The 19,871-nt window shown below is 41.7% G+C and overlaps 1 protein-coding gene across 1 annotated transcript; it reads right to left on the bottom strand.

Annotated features, from left to right (window-relative positions):
- Window positions 1-9,342: 9,342 nt before the first annotated feature.
- On the bottom strand, window positions 9,343-19,406 carry LOC127188601 (transmembrane and coiled-coil domain-containing protein 5B). Its single transcript, XM_051145030.1, has 11 exons — window positions 19,372-19,406; window positions 18,384-18,533; window positions 17,969-18,086; window positions 17,615-17,665; window positions 16,485-16,553; window positions 15,417-15,473; window positions 14,678-14,737; window positions 14,125-14,189; window positions 10,665-10,740; window positions 10,376-10,419; window positions 9,343-9,541 (listed from the first exon to the last, which is right to left on the bottom strand). The coding sequence occupies exons 1-11, from the start codon at window positions 19,404-19,406 to the stop codon at window positions 9,343-9,345; spliced, it is 924 nt and encodes a 307-aa protein (XP_051000987.1).
- Between the last annotated feature and the right edge of the window lie 465 nt (window positions 19,407-19,871).

Here is a 19,871-nt window from a genome sequence, read left to right as displayed (position 1 = left end):
TCACAAGGACAAGCTGCATGGGGCAAAAGCATGCTTTTCCATAGAGGCGTATAAAGAAACAACAATAGTTGTAATGAATAACCTGAAGTAAATGCATGCTTATCCACTACACCTAAGAGGAACACGAGAGAAAATGTCCCAAGAACATGTCTGTGTTTTTGAAGGAACTGAGGTCACAAGTCTCTTGTCTTGTTAGAGTTTCCTCACAACCTCTCAGAATTCTCCTCACACAACTCCATTCTTGGACTATGTTCTGACAGGAAGGAAGGAAGGAAGGAAGGAAGGAAGGGAGGGAGGGAGGAAGACCAGTGTTGTGGTTTGAATATGAAATGTCCCTACAGCTCATGGGAAGTTGTTAACTTTTAGGAGGTGGTGCTGGGTAGAGGAAATGGGTCTTGAAATTGGGGTTCAAGCCCATTCTTGCTTCCACCTATTTTCTCTACTTCTTGATCCACTGAGATGTGAGGAAGCTGTTGGCAAGGCCTGCTGCCACAAACAAAAATGAGCCAGATTAATCCCATCTAGCCACCAAGCAATGGCTGACATGATGGACTAATCCCTCTGAAGCATAAGCCAAAGAAACAAACCCTTGTCTTCATTAAGCTAGCCATGCCAAATGTTTCATCCCAACAACAAACAGTGCAGCTAATACATCCTGATGGACAGGTGGAGGGGAACTAGCGCTGTGCTCACCAGAAGTCTCCTTCATCTTCTGAATTTTTGTCTGCGCTGGTTCATCCATCTGACTTCCATGTTGAGGCAGAGAATCCTGGGGCCTTGCCAGATGGTATAGGCCGATGACACAGATCTTTCACAAGCAAGTCTGGAATATTAGAGGTGCTAGTTGATGTTCAGTGTTCTTCTCCTACAGAATGTCCTTTTACTTCCATGGTTTGCTACAGATATTTGCATGTTATTGGTTTAGGGTAGTACCCCTTGACTAATTCGTGTTAATAGTTTACATTGTGAACAAGGACAGATACTTTAGATATTTTTTTTTCTTGACTGTGTTATCTTTATACTTATATCAGACAATTAGGCAATGTGGGGAGAGTGGGACCTACTCTACTCATTTTGTTTTGCTTTTTAAAACTTGTCTTATAAGCTGATTGGTTCAATATTAGTAAACTAAGTGTTTAAGATAGCTGACACACTTCTTCTTTTTATTTATTTTATTTATTTATTTATTTATTTATTTATTTATTTATTTTATTTATTTATTTTTTTTAGCTGACACACTTCTTGTCAGCTGAGTGAGCTCTTTGGAGAAATGGCTTAAGATGGACACTAATGTTTTCAAGGTCCCACCTACACAAATGACACCCAAATACAAAGTTAGTAACTTTGTTAAAACTTAAGCATAAGTTGCTTTTAAAAGACCATATGCAAAAGGTTAGAGAGGCCCACCAGTACAGTTTTACCATAAAACCAAAGTTTTCTCATCAATATTATCTAGAACACGTTATTTTCTGTCCTCATCCTCCCTATATCCCTATATCATAAAGATTGACTGCTCTGCTCTCTTAGCTGCTAGGAACCTGACCTCTGCAGGGAGTCACAGCTGAAGGATGTGATTCCCTGTTTGAGACCTGGAAAATTTGATCATTCTACTAACCTCCCAGCTGAACTCTCAGCCAGCTGCCCAAGCCCTTTACAAACAAGATGCCTATGCAATTTAGAATAAAGTGAAATGGTCAGGTGGGATGGGGAGGAAGGGTGTGGGACTTTTAAGTTGAAGAGGGCATTTGTGCTACAATTTGTCTTATTTATGTGGAGCTACTTGCAAACCTTTTCTTATTGGTACGCTTGGTGATTAAAAAAAAAAAAAAAACAAAAAACTTCAATTTTATCAAAGAGGAAAAGAAATGAACAACAACCCGATTCCGTGTAACTATAGATCAGTAATTGGAGCCTACATTACAGCTTAGACACTGGATATGTGTTTGGAGTAAGGATTGGAGGAGAAATAATCTGACTGGGTTATGTGACTACTTCCCAGAATCTACCAGAACTGATGTTCTCATCCAGAGAGCCTGAGAAAATAGCCCCTCAATTAAGATTAAGATCAGAGCACAGAGAATAATGGCTTTATTGAAAATTCAATTACAAGCCAGACTCTCGCTGGTTGGAAATGCCTTCTCAATCTCATAAAGCTTTTGACATCAGCTAGGACCAGGCAAGAAAAAAGTACAGCTAAGACAAGCTCTTAAAAGCAGATCACGTAGGATGCCTGTCATCTTTCAGGACTAGAGAGGAAAAGCCGTGGCTAGTATGACATAGCCAGTATGTCAGATTTTAAAGTAATCTGTGTGTTTGTCTTTATGTCAAAGCAGGTCACAAGAGATCTTCAAGCCATCTGTTTGGAGAGCATGTACTTCAAAGCCTTGGCTTTGGAGTCACCCTGGGACTTTCATTGTGTAGTTCTCTATGTCAAGGCATTCCAGCTGAAGTTTTGCTCAAGTGTTATATGATTTCATATTAACTTCCCTGGCCACATGTGCATTTGTCTCTTCTTTGTATTTCACACATCCAAAGATGTCACACCTGTCATCCTTCACCGTGGCAGAGACTTGATAACAAGCTGGATCAGTCATATCAAATGCTCTGCTTTAACACTACATACACACACACACACACACACACACACACACACACCCCACTATGAAGAGTGATTTTATATAAAAGATATATTCAAACAATCCAGTTCTTGTTTGTTTGTCTATTTATTCTTCAGTAATTCAACCACTCTAAAGTTGTTGTGCTGGAGAGTTAATAGCAAATCTCTTCTCATTAAAAGACTATGGACACCCTTGACTATGGTTCCTTGAGTCTTCCATATGTCTCCCTTGAATTTTTAACTAGTGTGCTACTTAGCCATAAATATCAGCAGGCTCACTGGCTATGACTAACATTTGTTGAAAAACCAACATTCTGCAAACCACTCTGTTTACTGGCATGCCATGTCTTCTGAACATCCTTGTATGTTCTTGTTTTGTCTGCCAAGAGTACACAGTTCTGACTCCCTTTTATCCAGGTCATCTCTTAGAGTTACCCTGAAGGATGAGATATGTTCCTTGGATAAAAGCCAGGTGTTCATCCTTACTATACTTAGAATCAAATGGTCATTCTGCTAGTTTACTGTCTTCTTCCTGCTCACTGTGTGTCCAGGCATCTATCATGGGCCTTATGTTGCCTCCACAAGACTCTGAGGAACTGTGCAAGACTTAGAGAAGCGGTGTAAATAAAGAGGGAGCATCTGCTTCAGCTGTCAGCAGTTTGTTTCCCCAGGAATATCTTGTCTTCTGCCAACATCTTGCTGCAGGTTAACTTGTTACAGATGCTGCCTGCATACTTCCTGATAACACTTTGTACATCAATTATCACATCTGGTCCTCACAAAACCTATTAAAATTAACAGTCACAGAAGCTGGGGAGATGGCTCAGTTGATAAAATCTATGTCATGCAAGGATGAGGACTTAAATTCAGACCCCCCAAGAACTAACATAAAAAGGCCAGCTATGGGGGTTGGGGCAGAGACAGGAAGATCTCTGGGCCTGCTGGACACTGTGTCTAGCTCAATTGGTGAGCTTCAGGTTCAGTTGAGAGACCTTGGTTCAAAAATAAAACGGAGTCCCTGGAGAGATGACTCAGCAATTAAGAGCATTGGCTGTTCTTGCAGAAGAGGGTTCAACTCCCCGGAACCTACAAGGCAACTAACAAGTATCTGTAACTCCAGTCCCAAGGGATCTGATGCCCTCTTCTGGTTTCCATGGGCACTGCATGCCCATGAAGCACAGATGTGCAGGCATCGAAATATCCACATATAAAACTAAAATAAAGGGAAAAAAATTAAGTGGAAAGCAATTGAAGAAGACACTGAGCATCGACCTCTGACCTGCACCTACATGCATATATGTACACACACATATACAAAACGACCGATGGAAAGAAGTAAGAACAGAAAAATGAAAGGGGGCAGAGAAAGAAAGAAATTAATTTACAACAGCCATAAAACGTACCACATTCAGCAAAGAGGTGAATCTCAGATTCCATGTGGGCAGCTCCAGATCTCCAGGTCTAGTCTGAGCGTTTCTAGTTGTTTCTTCACTGCTCTGTCACCACAAGGCAAAGGGCTGAGTTCTCTGCAGTTGCTTCATTACGACCTGATGACCATCCAAAACCATCATCATCTTCAGATCCCAGAGATGAGGGATGAGGTTTAACTGCAGATATAAACAATCAGTCTCTAGCAAGGAACAATTAATGAACATTCATGCAGGCAGACGTGGAAAGGACAGCCACCAAGAATTTTAAAGTAGTTGAAGAAATGCTAACGGATGAGTATCTGTGAGTGTGGACAAATGGCTCATTATGAACATTTCAACTACAGCTTGCAGAAGAGTCAACAGGCAATCACATTACCCCTGGAATTGGATGGCGTCCTTCAAAGTTCAATTATTTTATGCTAGAAACAATAACACAAGAGCAACACGGTTTTGTGGGAGAAATAAAGCCTTTACATGTGCCTCCTCTTCACCCCCCTGAGCCAATACAAGGAAGAAGGCCCTTGGTAGACTCATATTTCAAATGTTTACTGTACCTTCCCCATTGGCCCTTATTCATTGAGATAAGGCCTTACAGGCACAAACACAGACACATCTAGGAAAGTAACTCCACCTAGATTATCTGTAGGCAAGTCTGTTGGCTCAATTTTCTTAACCAATATTTTTATTACAAACTTATTAACCAAGCGTATATCCTTTATAATCCGGCTAACTGAAACAGTAGGAAAAGAGGATTAAAGAATAACAAAATCATAAGGATATCAGTTCCAAGGAATGATTCTCCTGGTGTAATCTGCAGGATTTCTTCTGCTGGAACTGGAGTAACCACAGCCCGGAACCTCAGCAGGAGCCAGACCTACGAAGCCTTCCCTTGAGCTCTTCTTTCTAGGAGCATCTTGAAGTGGAGCCAAAACTATCCTAAGTCTCCAAAGGCCCCCGCCTCTTGTTTCTGGCTTACTCCTCCCAGAGTCTGTTCACGGATCTTTTCAGCTGGCAACAATCAAGCTCCTGCATGAGGTGGTTTGCCTTCTAGTGGATTAACATCAGCTGGCTGAGGGTGGCTGGTGGCGGCTGCACAAGTCCATAAAGCATTTTCTTAATTAATGTTTGATTTGGGTTGGCCCACTTGGGAGCAGCACTACCTCTGGGAAGGTTATCTTGAGTTGTATAAGGAACCAGGCTGAGCCAGGCGATGGTGGCACATGCATTTAATCCCAGCACTTGGAAGGCAGAGGCAGGTGGATTGCTGCGAGTTCAAGGCCAGCCTGGTCTACAAAGTGAGTCCAGGACAGTGAAGGCTACACAGAGAAACCCTGTCTCAAAAAACAAAAACAAAAAAAGAAAGAATGAAAGAAAGAAATAAAGAAAGAAACCAGGCTGAAAAGCTATGAGGAGCAAGCCAGCAAGCAGCATTCTTCCCTCCATGATTTCTGCTGTAGTTCTGGTCTCAACTTCACTCAGTGATGGAGTGTGAATTGAGAAGGTAAGCTCACATAACTCTTTCCTCCCCAAGTTTCTTTGTGCCATGGTGTTTTATAACAGCTTTAGAAACCCCAAGTCACTGACAAAAAAATAATAAGAAGAAAGAGTTTATATTGGCTTAGAGTTCATCATGGTCAGAAGACACAGCCAAGGGAAGGGACAACAGAAATGCAAAAGCTGGCAGCTGCTTGATCACATTGCATCCACACTCAGGAGTAGAGAAGAGGAGGAGAAGAGCAAGTGGAGACAGGCTATCAAACTTCAAAGCCACCTGCTAATGACATACTTCCTCCAGCAAGGCTCCACTTCCTACAGGTTCTATAACCTTCCCAAACAGTCCTACCAGCTGGGGACCAAGTATTCAAACACAGGAGACTGTAGAAGAAATTCCATATTCAAACCACAGCACCCTGTCTTAGCCCTCTGAGCATGGGAATTACCCCATTGGTGGTGAGGTGGCTAGCCACACCCAGCAGCATTTATATGACTTCTCGGGAACTGAAGTCCCAGCCTTTACACTTCAGGCACTTTCGCTATTAAATCACTTTCCCACCCCATCATTGTTCATTTAAAGCAGTGTTCTTCTGCTTTCATAACTTGATACTGACCAGATTTTTCTCAAATCAGCTTCTACCTGTTTGGGGCAGCAAGAACTTTGGTGTTTTTGCAACATGGATGTTCAGCACAATTCCTAGGTCCAAAATTCCTGCTGGATGGATGGTTCACTACACATGATGGCTTATCTCATGCATATTTTCCTTAGCCAGTGTGAAGGAGAGACAAATGTGTTTTCTTTACGATTCCAAGTGTGGGATCGGAACGGTCTTGTGAGAGAATAGGTGAGGTTAATCTACTAGAAGACCAACCACCTCATGCGGGAACTTGATTGTTGCCAGCTGAAAAGATCCCGTGAACAGGCTCTGGGAGGAGATATATAAATGAGCCCAGAACTGGAGTCGGGGCTTTTTGGAGACTTTGGATAGTTCTAGCTGTTTATTGCTCCACTTCAGACACTAGGAGAAAGAACCACTCAAGGGAAGGCTTTGGGGCTCCGGCTCCTGCTGAGGTTCTGGGTTCTGGTTGCTGCAGGTTCCAGCAGAAGAAATCCTGCTGATTACTCCAGGAGAATCATTCCTCTGAACTGATATCCTTACGGTTTTGTTATTGTGCTCCTTCATCCTCTTCTCCTATTGTTTTGGTTAGTAGAGTTATAAGTGACATATGCTCGGTTAACAAATTGTTAATAAAATATATTGGTTAAGAAAACTGAGCCTACACCAGTGCTTTGTAGCCAGTATATCTAGACAACATGTACACCTTTGCAGAAGGTTGGGGTGTATCTGAGAGAAGGGATAGATACATAGAGAAGCCCGGTCGTCCTTATTAAGAATTATGTGACATGGGGATGCAGATGGGTCAGGGAGTACTCTGATTGCATTTCCTGCTCAGATGTGGCCATTCTCTTCATCCCTACTTACTGCGAATGTAGTAGATAGAACCTTCATCATGGTTACTATTGCTGTGATCAAACACCATGACCAAGGATACATGGGAAGGAAAGGGTTTACTTTACTTACAGTTCCGTCTAACAGTTCATCAAAAGCAGTGAAGCAGGAACTCAAAGCAGGGTAGGAACCTGGAGGGATGCTGCTTACTGGCTTGCCCCCCATGGCTTGCTCAGCCTGCTTTCTTATAGAACCCAGGACCATCAGCCCAGGCCTGGAACCACCCACAGTGACTGGCCCTCCCACATCAATCACTAATTAAGAAAATCCCCTACAGGCTTGCCTACAGCCCAATGGGGCATTTCCCCAACTATGGCTCCTTTCTTGCTGATGACTCTGTGTCAAACTGACATAAAATTAATCTGCACAGAGGCCCAGATGCTGAAGCTTCAATATAGAAAGCCTCAGGCCTGGATTCTTGTCCTGAAAGGAACAGAAAGAAACTCAGGATTCCCATGAGTAGACTTGTATTAACGAGGGATTGGCAGGGGATCCTCAGAAATCCCTCACAGCCTTGTGCCTGATGAACCCCTATATACCACTCCCCTTGGCATCTAGATAATCCCTTCACCTCATTAGTTCTTCATTATAATGCCGCCTTGCCATTGAACACTGTGACTGCTCTTTCTCAGTTCCCACCCCCTCCAACTGCATAACTAGGTTACGTCACACAACCTCATCTGATATTTGTAAATTCTACTGTGTTTGCTTACCAGCTATGATTTTGGCAGGATTTGGGTTGTTGTTGTTGGTTGGTTGTTTAATACTATAATTCTAATATTTAGAATACTGGCTACCACAATGCTGTTGTTCAATAAATGTTTTTAGAGTGGTTGACCAACTGACTGACTGACTGACTGACTGAAGACCAATTTGAATTATTAGAACACCAAGAAAGAATTATCTCTGAATGACATCTAGTTGGATGAAGGCGGTGGAAGTGCTTTTGCTTCATTTGGCCACAAGAGGATGCTGTTGATCAGTTTTGGTTTTTGTTTTTTAATTTTGTTGGTGCCATATTCAGAAATTATTCATTCTTTCTACTTTCTTAGACTTCCTGCAGGATCACACCTGCAGCCAAAACATAGTTTTCTCTCTCTATTCCAACGTTGTTCAACAAAACTGTTAAAATCTATATCAAGAATGAGCTCCAAAAGAGGAAACTCATCCAGAATGCAAGAACATGTGGAATGTGCTGAAAGATATTGAAGGAGGAGAAGAAGAAGAAGAAGAAGAAGAAGAAGAAGAAGAAGAAGAAGAAGAAGAAGAAGAAGAAGAAGAAGAAGAAGAAGAAGAAGAAGAAGAAGAAGAAGAAAAGGCTGCTCTGCCATCCTGGCTTCTGTGAGTATGGAGATGCTATCAGCTGGACAGGTGACTTTATGTTTTCACTGTGTCTCCCAACTGTCTGTTGCATCAGTGCTTTGTCAGTGCTGCTGAAAGCAAGCAATGTGACCAGGACCCTGTGGTTGTGGTGAGAAATAAGGAGGACACATGACTCGAGGTCAAGTCACTTAGGAATGACAACAAAACTTAGAAGATCAAGGTCTATAGGAAAACCAGAGAAGGTTCTAGGAGCTTGTGGTAGAAGGTGGGAAAAGCTGTCTTTAGTTAGAAGGAATTTGAGGGTTGAATTTGATGATAATCAGAAGTAATTGCTTAGCTATTGCTAAAGGCACAACTTTTTAATTGGTTGTTTCTAGAAGTATCTTCTGAATTTTACACTTTTATTAACACTTGATTTTTAATTTTAATTTAAGAATGAGTAGTTATCTATGCATAGGAAAAAAGTAATTTTTTTTCAGTACCTCACTTTAAAGACATACTACAAAGCACAAAAATCTATATGGAGAAAATATGTTTTTAACACAAGACTTCTAGTGCTATGCTATGTCTACTTTCGTGGATGTCTTAGTGCGTGCCTCCCGAAAGGACTGAGAATCTAACAAATGATCACATGATTTTATTTTTTCTTTCATAAAATGAAGCAGAACTTGAAGTCCTAGGGGCAGTTTTGTTTTGTTTTGTTTTGTTTTGTCTCAAGAGAACAGGGAACTTGTGACTACATAGAAGGCCCCAGGACATACAGACCAACACAGTGAACGCTGGTCAAATGCATTCTGTATTTGCCATAGAGTCGCTCCAGGGGAAAGTCAAATATAAAGCTCAACTGTCACATAGAAGTTCTGGGTCAAAACCTTGCAGTTCCTTCCTGGCCCACGTCACCAATGTAGGGCCACAGCCACGGCCCCTCCACTGGGGTACAATGTGAGGCCTGGCAGGTCACCCGACACTAATGTGGTAGCACATCTTCCACCTCTAGAGTAAGGAAGGGAAACAACATGTCCCTTAGCCACTTCAGGCTGCTTCTGCTCATCAGCACGGGAAGAGTGTCCACGAGAAGGTCCGGGTTTATATACTGCAGGTGGAAGAACATGTAACCCAGCAACCGAACGAAGACCATGATCATGAAGAGAAAGAACTGGAAGTGCCTGCGAAGAGGAGTCCACATTAGCATACAGGAACAGAGCAGCTTAACCTGTTAAGCAATGGGCTGTGACGTAGTAAATGGCTGGTGGATTGTTTTCTTTTGGCAAAACCATTGGGGTCCTTAGGAGATGGGGTGGAGACAGTGAATGCAGATTGATAGGAGAAAACAGAAAAACCATGGCTTAGTAGCCAAGCACTGAACACTGACTGCCCTTAGGACGTGTAGGTTTTCCAATAGGATAGATGACCTCATGGGTACTACATATGGGGCAGGCCTTCTGGTGGTTAATGGTAAAAGTTTAAGAGGATCACATTGTGAGCCTAGTGGCCAGTGGTGCTCTTCATGTCTCCTACAGCAAGCAATTCAAGAAAACTGAAGATAAGTCTCCTTATTTCAAGACTTTGAAAAAGAAAAGACAGAGAATTTAAGAGACTTCTTCCCTCTTGCCCCCTGTAATTTCTCAGCCTACAGTAAGACAACAGAGGAAGTTAATGTGCCCTGTTCTCTCTTTCCAAGAATGGAGCAAACATTTAGATGCAGGACCTGAGAAATTAAAAGGGAGCATGCTGGGGAACCCAAGAGGAGTTGAAATGTAACCTACAGCTTCCATCCTGAGTTTCTCAGAAGTGGCTACCATTTCCTCCAGCTATTTAGAACCATGTAAGTTTGCTGTCCTAACTTGTTATGTGGAAAGAAAGGGAGAGTTCAGAGAATTCCGAGGCTGCATGACATAGTTGTTTGAAGCTAAGGTTCGTTCTTTTGGCCTGTATCCAGTCAACTGCACAGCGAATGTGGCCTGGACCAACTAGGTCAGGAGCATGATTCTGCCACTTACCTAAGCCAAAACTTCCTCTTCTGTTTCTTAATAATGTTCTTCTCCTGTGGAAAGGAACGGAGATGAAAACTATGTGGGACCACAATGGCAATGAATGGTAGTGCAGTCGGGTGGCTGCAAGCAGAGACATGGCAGTTAGGCCAGAAAGATGTCATGGTATAGTGCCAGGTAACAGAACCTTTCTTCCTATCCCTAAGGATTTTTTTAGAAAGGAAAAGGGGAGTAAGGGAGCCAACCCAGGAGGAAGGAGGACCAGAGAAAAGCCCAAGTGTGGGCAGGCAAGACTCACCATATTGCTTTGAATGGTCTCTACCAGAATCGACCCAGGTTTCACTACTTGGGAAGAGTCATTCTGGGCTTTGGATCTGGATTTACAAACAACAACAAGGAAGATCAGCGCCAGTTATCCCATGAGCCAACCCAAGGAACTGTCGACAGACAAGAGCTTTCCTATGTCATGAAACACCTGTGACCTGGTTGAATTTATAGTTTCTTAGCATACAAAGACATTAGGAAACATGACTGGTTCATTTCCAATTACTTTCAAATTACCATAAAATGGGTTTCTTACATGTGAGTTATTATTATCCTTTGTTCTAATCCATTCCCCTTTCCAGTTGCCTTCATGGTAAGTGCCTCTTACCTCCTTTCTCGATTCTCTTTCTCTCCCTAAGAGTCCCCATCTTCTGCCTCCATGTCTTGTATATCTTCCCCATTTTGATGGTGAGAGAAATGAACTGAGGGTGCTTTACATGCTCTAGGCATGTAAAGCTATAACCCAGTCCCATTCTGTCATAGTTAGGGTTACTACTGCTGTGATAAAACACCATGATCAAAAGCAACTTGGGGAAGAAAGGGTTTATTTGGCTAACAGCATTGAAGGAAGTCAAGGCAGGAACTCACACAGGGCAGGAATCTAGAAGCAGGAGCTGATGCAGAGGTCATGGAAGGGTGTTGCTTACTGGTTTGCACCCCTGCCTTGCTCAGTCTGTTTTCTTATAAAACCCAGGAATACCAGCCCAGGGATGGCCCCACCCACAATAGGCTGGACCCTTCTCCATCAATCACTAATTAAGAAAGTGCTCTACAGGCTTGCCTACAGTCTGATCTTACGAGGCATCTTTTCAACTGAGTTCCCTTCTTTCCAGTGACTCTAGCTTGTGTAAACGTGACATAAAAGTGGCCAGCACACATTCCATTACAGAGAAAGGTAATCCGTACCTAAAGTGTGCCTAAATCTCTGGCTGACTTTCAAACCAAACTGAGGTTGTAAGACCCAAGTGTCACATGAGCAGCCAGGAGAGGTGGACTGAGTGGCTCAACCTAAACATCAGGATGACAGCCAGATCTGCCTAGGTCTGGCTGTCTTCCTTTCTAATGGCCTAAATTCTAAACTTTTTCTCCATGTTGTTTTAACTGCTCCATACATACAATCAATGTACTTAGCGGGTCTGGTCTGACCTCAGGCCAGGAGGTACAACCCTGGGAGAAATGACCTCCTGTCGTCACTCTCTTCTTGCGGTTTCTAGCTCTAGCGTCCACTTGCTTTCATCCTGTCGCCAAAGCCTTCTGGTCACTGTTAGCTTACTTGTTTTATTTAAGGTTGTTTTCTGTTGCAGAATTGATCCAGTAAGCTTATCCAGCACTTTCATGGGTATTTTCTTTTATAGAAATCGTTAAACAAGGCCTTTACAAGGCAGAATTGGAACAATCTCCTGGCTCCTCCATGATGAAGCGGTTTGTGTCAGACCAGCCCATTTCCAAAAGTAACTATAAAACTTGGCAAAATGCACCACTGGATGTATTGGATGCGGCAGTCAGGAGTCAAAGGGACACAAGTCCCCGGGTTGGGTGAAGCACACAGAGGCGCTTCCCTTCAAGAATGTGTGCTAACTCCTCACAGTGCAGGGAAATAGAGTCCAAGCAGAAAGCGACACCATCAGCTGGCTGAGGAGGCAGAGTCGGGACTTCAAGAGTATCTAAATGGGCTTCCCTGTCAATGGGAGCTGGCTCCTAGTTATCTCACTCAATACATAAAAAATTCAAGAAAGCAAGGTCAATGGTTACAATTTGGTATATAAAAGCCTATATATTTCTATATGGTAGTAATGATCAACCTTAAAATCAAATGATCATAACATTTGCAAAATCAAAAACTATCAATATGATTAAAGATGTATAAGAATACTCCATAGAATGACAGTACACTATAGGACAGTTAAATAAATGGATGAACAAAGTTGGAACAACTGCTAGATAGATATTTATTAACCTCCAATTTTTTTTTACATATCCCAATAATTGCAATAAAAATCTCAGCAAGTTTTTATTATTTTGGTAGCAATTGAAAGACTGATATAAAATATTTTTATTGATATTCATGGGTCCAAAAGTAGCCAAAATAATGTAAAGAACAAAACACTTGTAGATGATATCTACCATGTATCAAGGCTAACTGTAAAGCTGGACTAATTAAAACTGTCTCATATAGATAAGAGGGTAGAGACATATATTAATTGTACAGAACAAAGCATGTAAAAATAGGCTCACATGCATAAGATCTCTCAACCTACAAAACTACAAGGCACCAAAGGAAATACATGATCTTTCTAAACTTTAAAGCTTGAAGTTCTTTAAAGTTTAGATATTGTACAGGGCTAGCTGGACACAGGAAAGACAGATGTTTATAAATCTGGGTGGAGTAATAGAGGAGTTGTTCTGAGAATTGCACTTAAGGTCCAAGGAAAACAAGAAGCAAATAGGAATGGCACCTTTACCCATGGGAGGTATCTTCTAGTCCAGAAGTCTTGTAAAGTCCTTCTGGCTGAGGATATTGATACAGCCACTATAGAAATGTTTTTCCAGTACAACAGAGATGTGTTTACCCAATGGCCCCTCAAAAATGGAAGGATACAACTGTCACAAGGCATACACGAGGATACGTTATAGTAGATTTTAATATCGCCAAACTTGAAATAGTCAAAGTGTTCATCAATGATAGTTTAGTGGTGTCCTATTCATCCATGGAATGTTATAAAGTGCAAGTCACATGATACAGTGGAGATAAACCTCAGTGAATATGGACCGAATTTATAGAAAAACTGAGGACAGAGTTCTAAAAGGACCATCTAGCGGTTACTGTTGCAAGGGATATTTGACAGGATAGAGGGTCCAAGGAGACTTCTAGGGCTTATAACATTCTATATGTGAATCTGAATGGCACTAATGTGTATATACATAGAAAAAGTTAACAGCCATATATTTAAGATGTGTGCAGCCTATTCATTTTGCATAATATGTGATACAATTAAGAAGCATAAACTACAACAACAACAAAGTTTGTCAAGTCCTGAGAAATACATCTACAGATCTCTGAATATTCCATGTGTCAATGTCCTGGGAAAGGGTGTGACACACAGGTGCCAGTCCTTGCACATAGGTATCTCTTCACTATGACTTTTCCTCTCTGAACATAGTTTGAGTTGTGGTGAGGACACTGCAGTCAACTAAAGATATATGAAAAAGAACATTAAAAAGACATTTGAGGTCCCAGTTACTGGGAAGGCAGGAGACCAGTCTGAATGCTGAAGAGTGTCCAGTCTGGGGCATGAATAGAGGTTGTCGGATGTAACCTGCTGTAGGGCCTTTACTCAGTGACACCAATCGTTCTGAGTAATGCTCTGCCCCTCAATGACTGCCTGGGGCAGGAACTGCAGTTCACCATGGGGGAGGTTGTTTCCCAAACTTACATTTCTTTCTCAAGCAGTATCACTTCTTGTTCCTTCTTCATCTCCCTCAGAATTTCTTGATATTTCTTCCCATGGGGGAGGGCATCATAAAGGAGAAGTTTGGCCATTATTTTCAAAGTCACTGATAGGAACATTCCACTACAATAAACTAACATTCCAGACACTTCACGCAATGGCGTGTACAGAGAAGGGGGTGCTCTAGGTGCTAGGGACAGGATGGACACTAGCAGAAGAGCAGAAGTTCCTCTGTTAGACCTGGTTTGTATTCAAATCTCAGCCCTGAGGTTGACTGACTGAGTTCCCTGTGTGTGTAGCCTCGCCCCCTGAAGCTTCTGTGTTCTCCTCAGAGCTCCTCAGACTTACTAGACAAACAGCCTGAGGAAAACACTGCATTACAAGGGTCCAGAACATTGACAAGAACACTCATATTTGGTGGTCACTCTGTTGAATGAAAGGCATTTTCCCATGGTAGATGGTAGCCTAACAAGAAAGCAGTTTTCTCTCAACTTGGGGAGATCTGCCTCCACTCTGACTTTCATCAGTAATAGTGTACCTTTATATAGTGGGCCTGGTCTTCGCAGAGCTGATATACAGATTGGTAGTCACTTTCCATCTATAAAAAGAAGAAAAGAACACAAACCTCAGGAGATTAAGCAGTACCAAGTTTTGGCTGCTTCCCTGGGAACCTGCCTGGTACATTGGACATGTGGCCAGTTACCTAGCAACTCCTCACTTGAAAGGAAACAACTACCTTGCAAAGAGGTGACCTCATCATTTAGGCATAGGGCCTAATTTAAAGTGGGGGTGGGAGGAAACTTCACCCACGTTGTCCTGTGTTCCTCTGGGAAATAGGAAGGAATCGAATAGGGCTGTTGGATTTGTGATTCTACAAGGTAATTGGGGCTGATGAGTGATTTTTTTTTTAATGCTAAAGCTAGTATTTAATGAAAGTATTTTTTGCTACCTGTCTGTGAACGAGAAATTCACTTGCCAGATTCTTCTGCTCTATACCTCCCATGCCCAAAAACCTTTCTGAAGACCCTCAACTTTCCCTCCTGTTATTTAAGATAGACCCTTAGTGGATTTAAAAAATTTTTTTTTTAAATTTTTTTGGTTTTTCAAGACAGGGTTTCTCTATGTTATCTTGGCTATCCTGGACTCGCTTTGTAGGCTAGGCTGGCCTCGAACTCAGAGTGATCCACCTGCCTCTGCCTCCTGAGTGCTGGGATTAAAGGCATGCACCACCACGCCTGGCTAGATCCTCAGTGGAAAAGGCACTGGTCAAATCTAACCTTGGATATTTCCTTTTCTTGTTGTGCACAGGATTCAGTTGAATTTTGTAGTTTCACCTAGGGAAGATGGTAATAGCAGAAAATGAACAGCACTCCTTTGTGCAAAGAAAGCCCAGGCCAGCAGGAAGCAAACTCAGAGTGGCAATCATGTATCAGCAACAGATATTAATTAGGGGAGGATACAAACTTTACCTCTGTTTTGCAGATGAGGAGAAAGAGGTACAAAGAAGTTTATATACATAACCCAAATCTCAGAATGGCAGCGCTGACAGTTAAGTCTTTGTAGGCTGACTCTCCCAGAATCCGACCACTGTCCTTACTAATGGCCACCAGCCCTTTTCTCCCACTCACTCAGGATGGGGCACTCATTCTCTCTAAATCACATGTGGGTCACAGGAATCATTCCACTTGTTCAGAGAAAAGCAGAAAATGGGGCTTTTGATGGTAGGCTCAGCCAAATGCCACACTTGTCACTTAAAACTGGAGAGAGCCCAATATATTGGCCTCCAACTTGAATCAATTTCATTTGCTCACTCAATAGATATTTACTGAACATATGCTTGGTGCTAGAATGTTCTAAACACTGGGGTGCAGACAATATAGTCTTATAAGGTAATATTCTCAGTTGCTTTACTTTCTAGTAGAGGAAAAAGACAAAATGAAATTAGAAAATAAAATTTACTCTATGAGCCAAAGCTTGACGAACCATGTAAGATCATTGATACATCCTTATATAAATGTGAGAATTAGCATTTTCTTTCTTTTTAAATGTCTCATTTAGATATAAACTTTTCCACAGAAGACCCCAATAAGTGTTTAGAATGTGTTTCATTAAGTGATGAGGTGTTTGAGCCATTCCCTCCAACTGAAGGCAGTGTAGTCACTTCTGCTTCTAACGTGAACAGTAATGTTAGCATACCCAAAGGGAGTAAAGGATGCTGGCTCATTGATAATGCACAAATGAACATACCTGGCATCACACTTAGGACAGGTCATGGAAACAACCTCCCAGAACCTCAAACTAATACATTTGTTCACCCAAATTTCCCAGTTTCCTGTTCTACTAACCTTCAATTCTTCTATTTTCTTTTTCATGTTTTCGTGATCAGGGCCAGAAACCTTAAGGCCTCTTGAAATCTGAAATATCATTTCAAAAACTTTGAACTCACCAAGGCAAACAGATGATGTAGGTAAGATTAGACTGGGGACTTAGCCGGCAGAACAATTATGATTACAAGATCAGTTACTGAAACATCTTGAATGGAAACATGTCTCTTTGACCTTCTGGAAGTTGCCTAAGTCCATACTGAGTGGACAGCCTTTCCTTATTGTTTTTTTTTTTTAAGATTCATATTTATTTATAAGTAGTGTGGTCATATGTCTCTCCTTCTCTTTCTTTCTCTCTCTCCTCCCTCTCCCCCCCTCCCTTCCTCCCCTCTCTTGTGTGTATGTGTGTGTGTGTGTGTGTGTGTGTGTGTGTGTGTGTGTGTGTAGGTATGTACATGTGAGGGCAGCTGTCTTTGGCATCCAGAAGATGGTTTCAAATCCTTGGAGCTTGAAATAGAGGTGTATGTGAACTACCTGACTTGGGTATGAGGAACAGAACCCATGTTCTCTGTAAGACTATGTGCTCTTGAGCACTAAGCCAAGTGCACATGCTTCCTGATTGCCAAGAACATTATAGACCCACAAGAAGGAGAGGAGAATGAACATAGCAGTAGGAGTTGGAGCAGGAGTGGGAAAATCTTTGCTCATGTTACAGTTCAGCCCTCTTCCCAAAACCTGTTGTGTCCAGGGGACAAATACTGACTTAGTGTCTGGTGTTTTTTTTTTTTTTGTTTTGTTTTTTGTTTTTTGTTTTTGTCTGTTTGAAGACTCTAAAAGTGATGGGAGTGTAGGGCACAGATTTGACTGCTTTCTCCTTGTTTTTCTGATTAGAGAGTTAAGGAAGAGTCTTTAGAAATCAGTCGTATTTCAAGGAGAAACTCAAGTGGGTGAGAAAACTCATTTGCTTATAGCATATAAGTTATATTTTATATGGCTACATATAATTGATGAGGACACACACACACACATACACACACACACACACACGCAGAACTCACCTCTTCTGTCTCCTGCCTGTTCCACTAGCCTTTCTTTTGTAAAGACAGTGTTGTAGGAAATGGGGCGGCTGATGACCTGGGGTGTCTCCTTACCTTCTTCTGAAGTTCCATCACATTATTGCTTAGGGTCTTATTCTTTTTCTCCTGTAGGAAGAAGGAATTCAAGGAGACAAACAGATTCTGCTCTGATCCTTCTCCTTTATACAGGCCACTGAAGTAATATGTGAGGGGTGAGAGTACCAGTTAAGTGCCCCAGAGCCTTACATGGGGGATGTGGGACAGAGCTAAGGTCTTATTCCCGTGTCTAACACTTCCTTGTCACAGCACTCCCCCAAGCAGCTGTGACTTCTGTAGTCACAGAGTCAAGGAGCATATGCAGAACCTCTGGAGGAAAAACAGTGATGCCAGCAGAAGGCATCCTTGAGCCTCTTTTAGAAATCTTCTCACCAGTTTTTCTGTCTCCAGCTCTAGCTCCTTCAGGGCATTCTCCTTCTTGGTGATGATCTCACTGAAGTCATCCCTCTCTGCGACTCTTCCTATGGACAGGGCAATATCTCTTTCAAGACTGAAAAACAAAGTTACTTGGGTGTAGCTCAGTCCTAAGGATGCTGCCACCAAAATCATACCACCAACATCTTGGGGATCTGGAGTGACAGTTGCAACAAAATGTCAACAAAATGAAGAAACTGAGTGCAAAGATCTGTACTTAATAGCCTTTTGAGAGCATCATAATTCATGTTTCAGGATTTAAATAACACACTGAAATTTTCACCATAGAAGTGACCCACCCCCACCCTCGGTTCCCTTTATTCTATGGGAAATAATGCAAGGAGCTTCTCCTTTGCCAAGGGCAAAGCCTGACCTTTCTATAGATTCTTCTTTCTTTTGAATCTTTCTGAGAAGAATCTGATTGGCCTCGTCCATCCTCTGTAGATCTTTTTCAAGGTCCGCGTTCAGGTACTTAAGATTCTGTTTTATGGCTTCTAAAGTCGGTATTTCTGCTATCTCATGCCTACAGGAACAGTGTCCTCATGAGTAAACTCAGCACAGAATACCACCACCCCAAGAAGACATCTCTGAATCCTCACTCATTCTCCAGTCTCCTGTTGCTTATGTACCTAATTGGTTTGACTTATTTTTCCATGATAAACCAACTTCTACAGTATTTCTCAAATTAAATGTATATCAGATCACATTTTAATTTAAAATATTATAAGTGATACTCACTAAGATGTTTACCTTCAAATTTTTTATAAGGAGATTATGGAATCTAAGCAACACCTATACAGCATTTAAAGATGGAAAATGAGCCAGGTAAGGTGGCACATGCGTGTAATCCCAGTACTTGAGGAAGTAGAGGCAGGTAGATCACTGTGAGTTCAAGGCCAGGCTGGTCTACAAAGTGAGTTCAGGACAGCCAAGGCTGCACAGAAAAACCTTGACTAAAAAAAAAAAAAAAAAAAAAAAAAAAAAACATATAACCAAAAACCAAACCAAATCAACCAGCCAACCAATCAATCAATCAAACAAACAAAAACAAGATAAAAGAAATTTCTTAAGTCTTTTGTCACAAACTTGAATATTTTCTGTCTCATTCTGTCAGGATCCTGGGCTTTGTGAGGAGGGAAAGGGATGGATCTTTCCCCTAAACCAAGGCAATGTGCTATGTGACAGGACAGCTTTTGCAGAAAGTCCCACCATGGCAGTGGGATGAAGTAAGGGAAAATGGAACTGAAATTTCTTCCAAGATTCTCAGTCTTAATGAGAGAACATCTTCACAACTGTGGTCTGGATTGATGGAAATTTCTAGAGCAGTCATCTTTTTGGCTCCCTGTTGTTGGATTACTTACCCATCATCCAATGTGTTCTGTCCAACGTCTTCCATCGTTGGCTTCCTAGATGTGAATACAGACATCTGTTATGAAAACAAAAACCCCCACCGACTACCATCCAGCATGTTGCTACACAGAAAGGAGATGGCAAAAGTGAGACACTGTTTCAGGCAAAGCAGAGTCAAGCCTTTGTACACTCTTTCCCAGGCTTGAAGTCAACATTTTATGCAATCTAAATTTCAGCAAAATAGATCATAACTTGATTTTGTCAACCCAGAACCAATCACATTGGGTCTAGAAGTCTTTTAAATTTCTGTTCTTTCAATACTTTCACTTCCTTGCTTACACTTACTCTGGTGGGTACAATGTTAAGGGACATGTGATAGAAACATGAATGTCTATGGACAAATACAAAAATTTTCAAGTTAAACCTTCAGGGAAACAAAACAAAACAAAACAAAAAACAACAACAATAACGGGAAAGAAATTGGCTGTCTGATTTTTATTAGTCTATTACT

This window comes from Acomys russatus, chromosome 4 (assembly GCF_903995435.1).
Source record: "Acomys russatus chromosome 4, mAcoRus1.1, whole genome shotgun sequence".
Classification (NCBI taxonomy): domain Eukaryota; kingdom Metazoa; phylum Chordata; class Mammalia; order Rodentia; family Muridae; genus Acomys; species Acomys russatus.
This window is presented reverse-complemented; position numbering and strand designations above follow the sequence as displayed.

What these genes read in the sequence shown, in the direction of transcription:
- LOC127188601 (XM_051145030.1), bottom strand. Translation starts at nt 19,406, where the DNA reads ATGGAAGACGTTGGACAGAACACATTGGATGATGG. An exon ending in AGAAAATAGAAGAATTGAAG is followed by an intron (nt 15,474 to 16,484) that starts GTTAGTAGAACA and finishes CATCTTCCCTAG; the next exon opens with GTGAAACTACAAAATTCAAC. An exon ending in AGACCATTCAAAGCAATATG is followed by an intron (nt 10,420 to 10,664) that starts GTGAGTCTTGCC and finishes TCCTTTCCACAG; the next exon opens with GAGAAGAACATTATTAAGAA.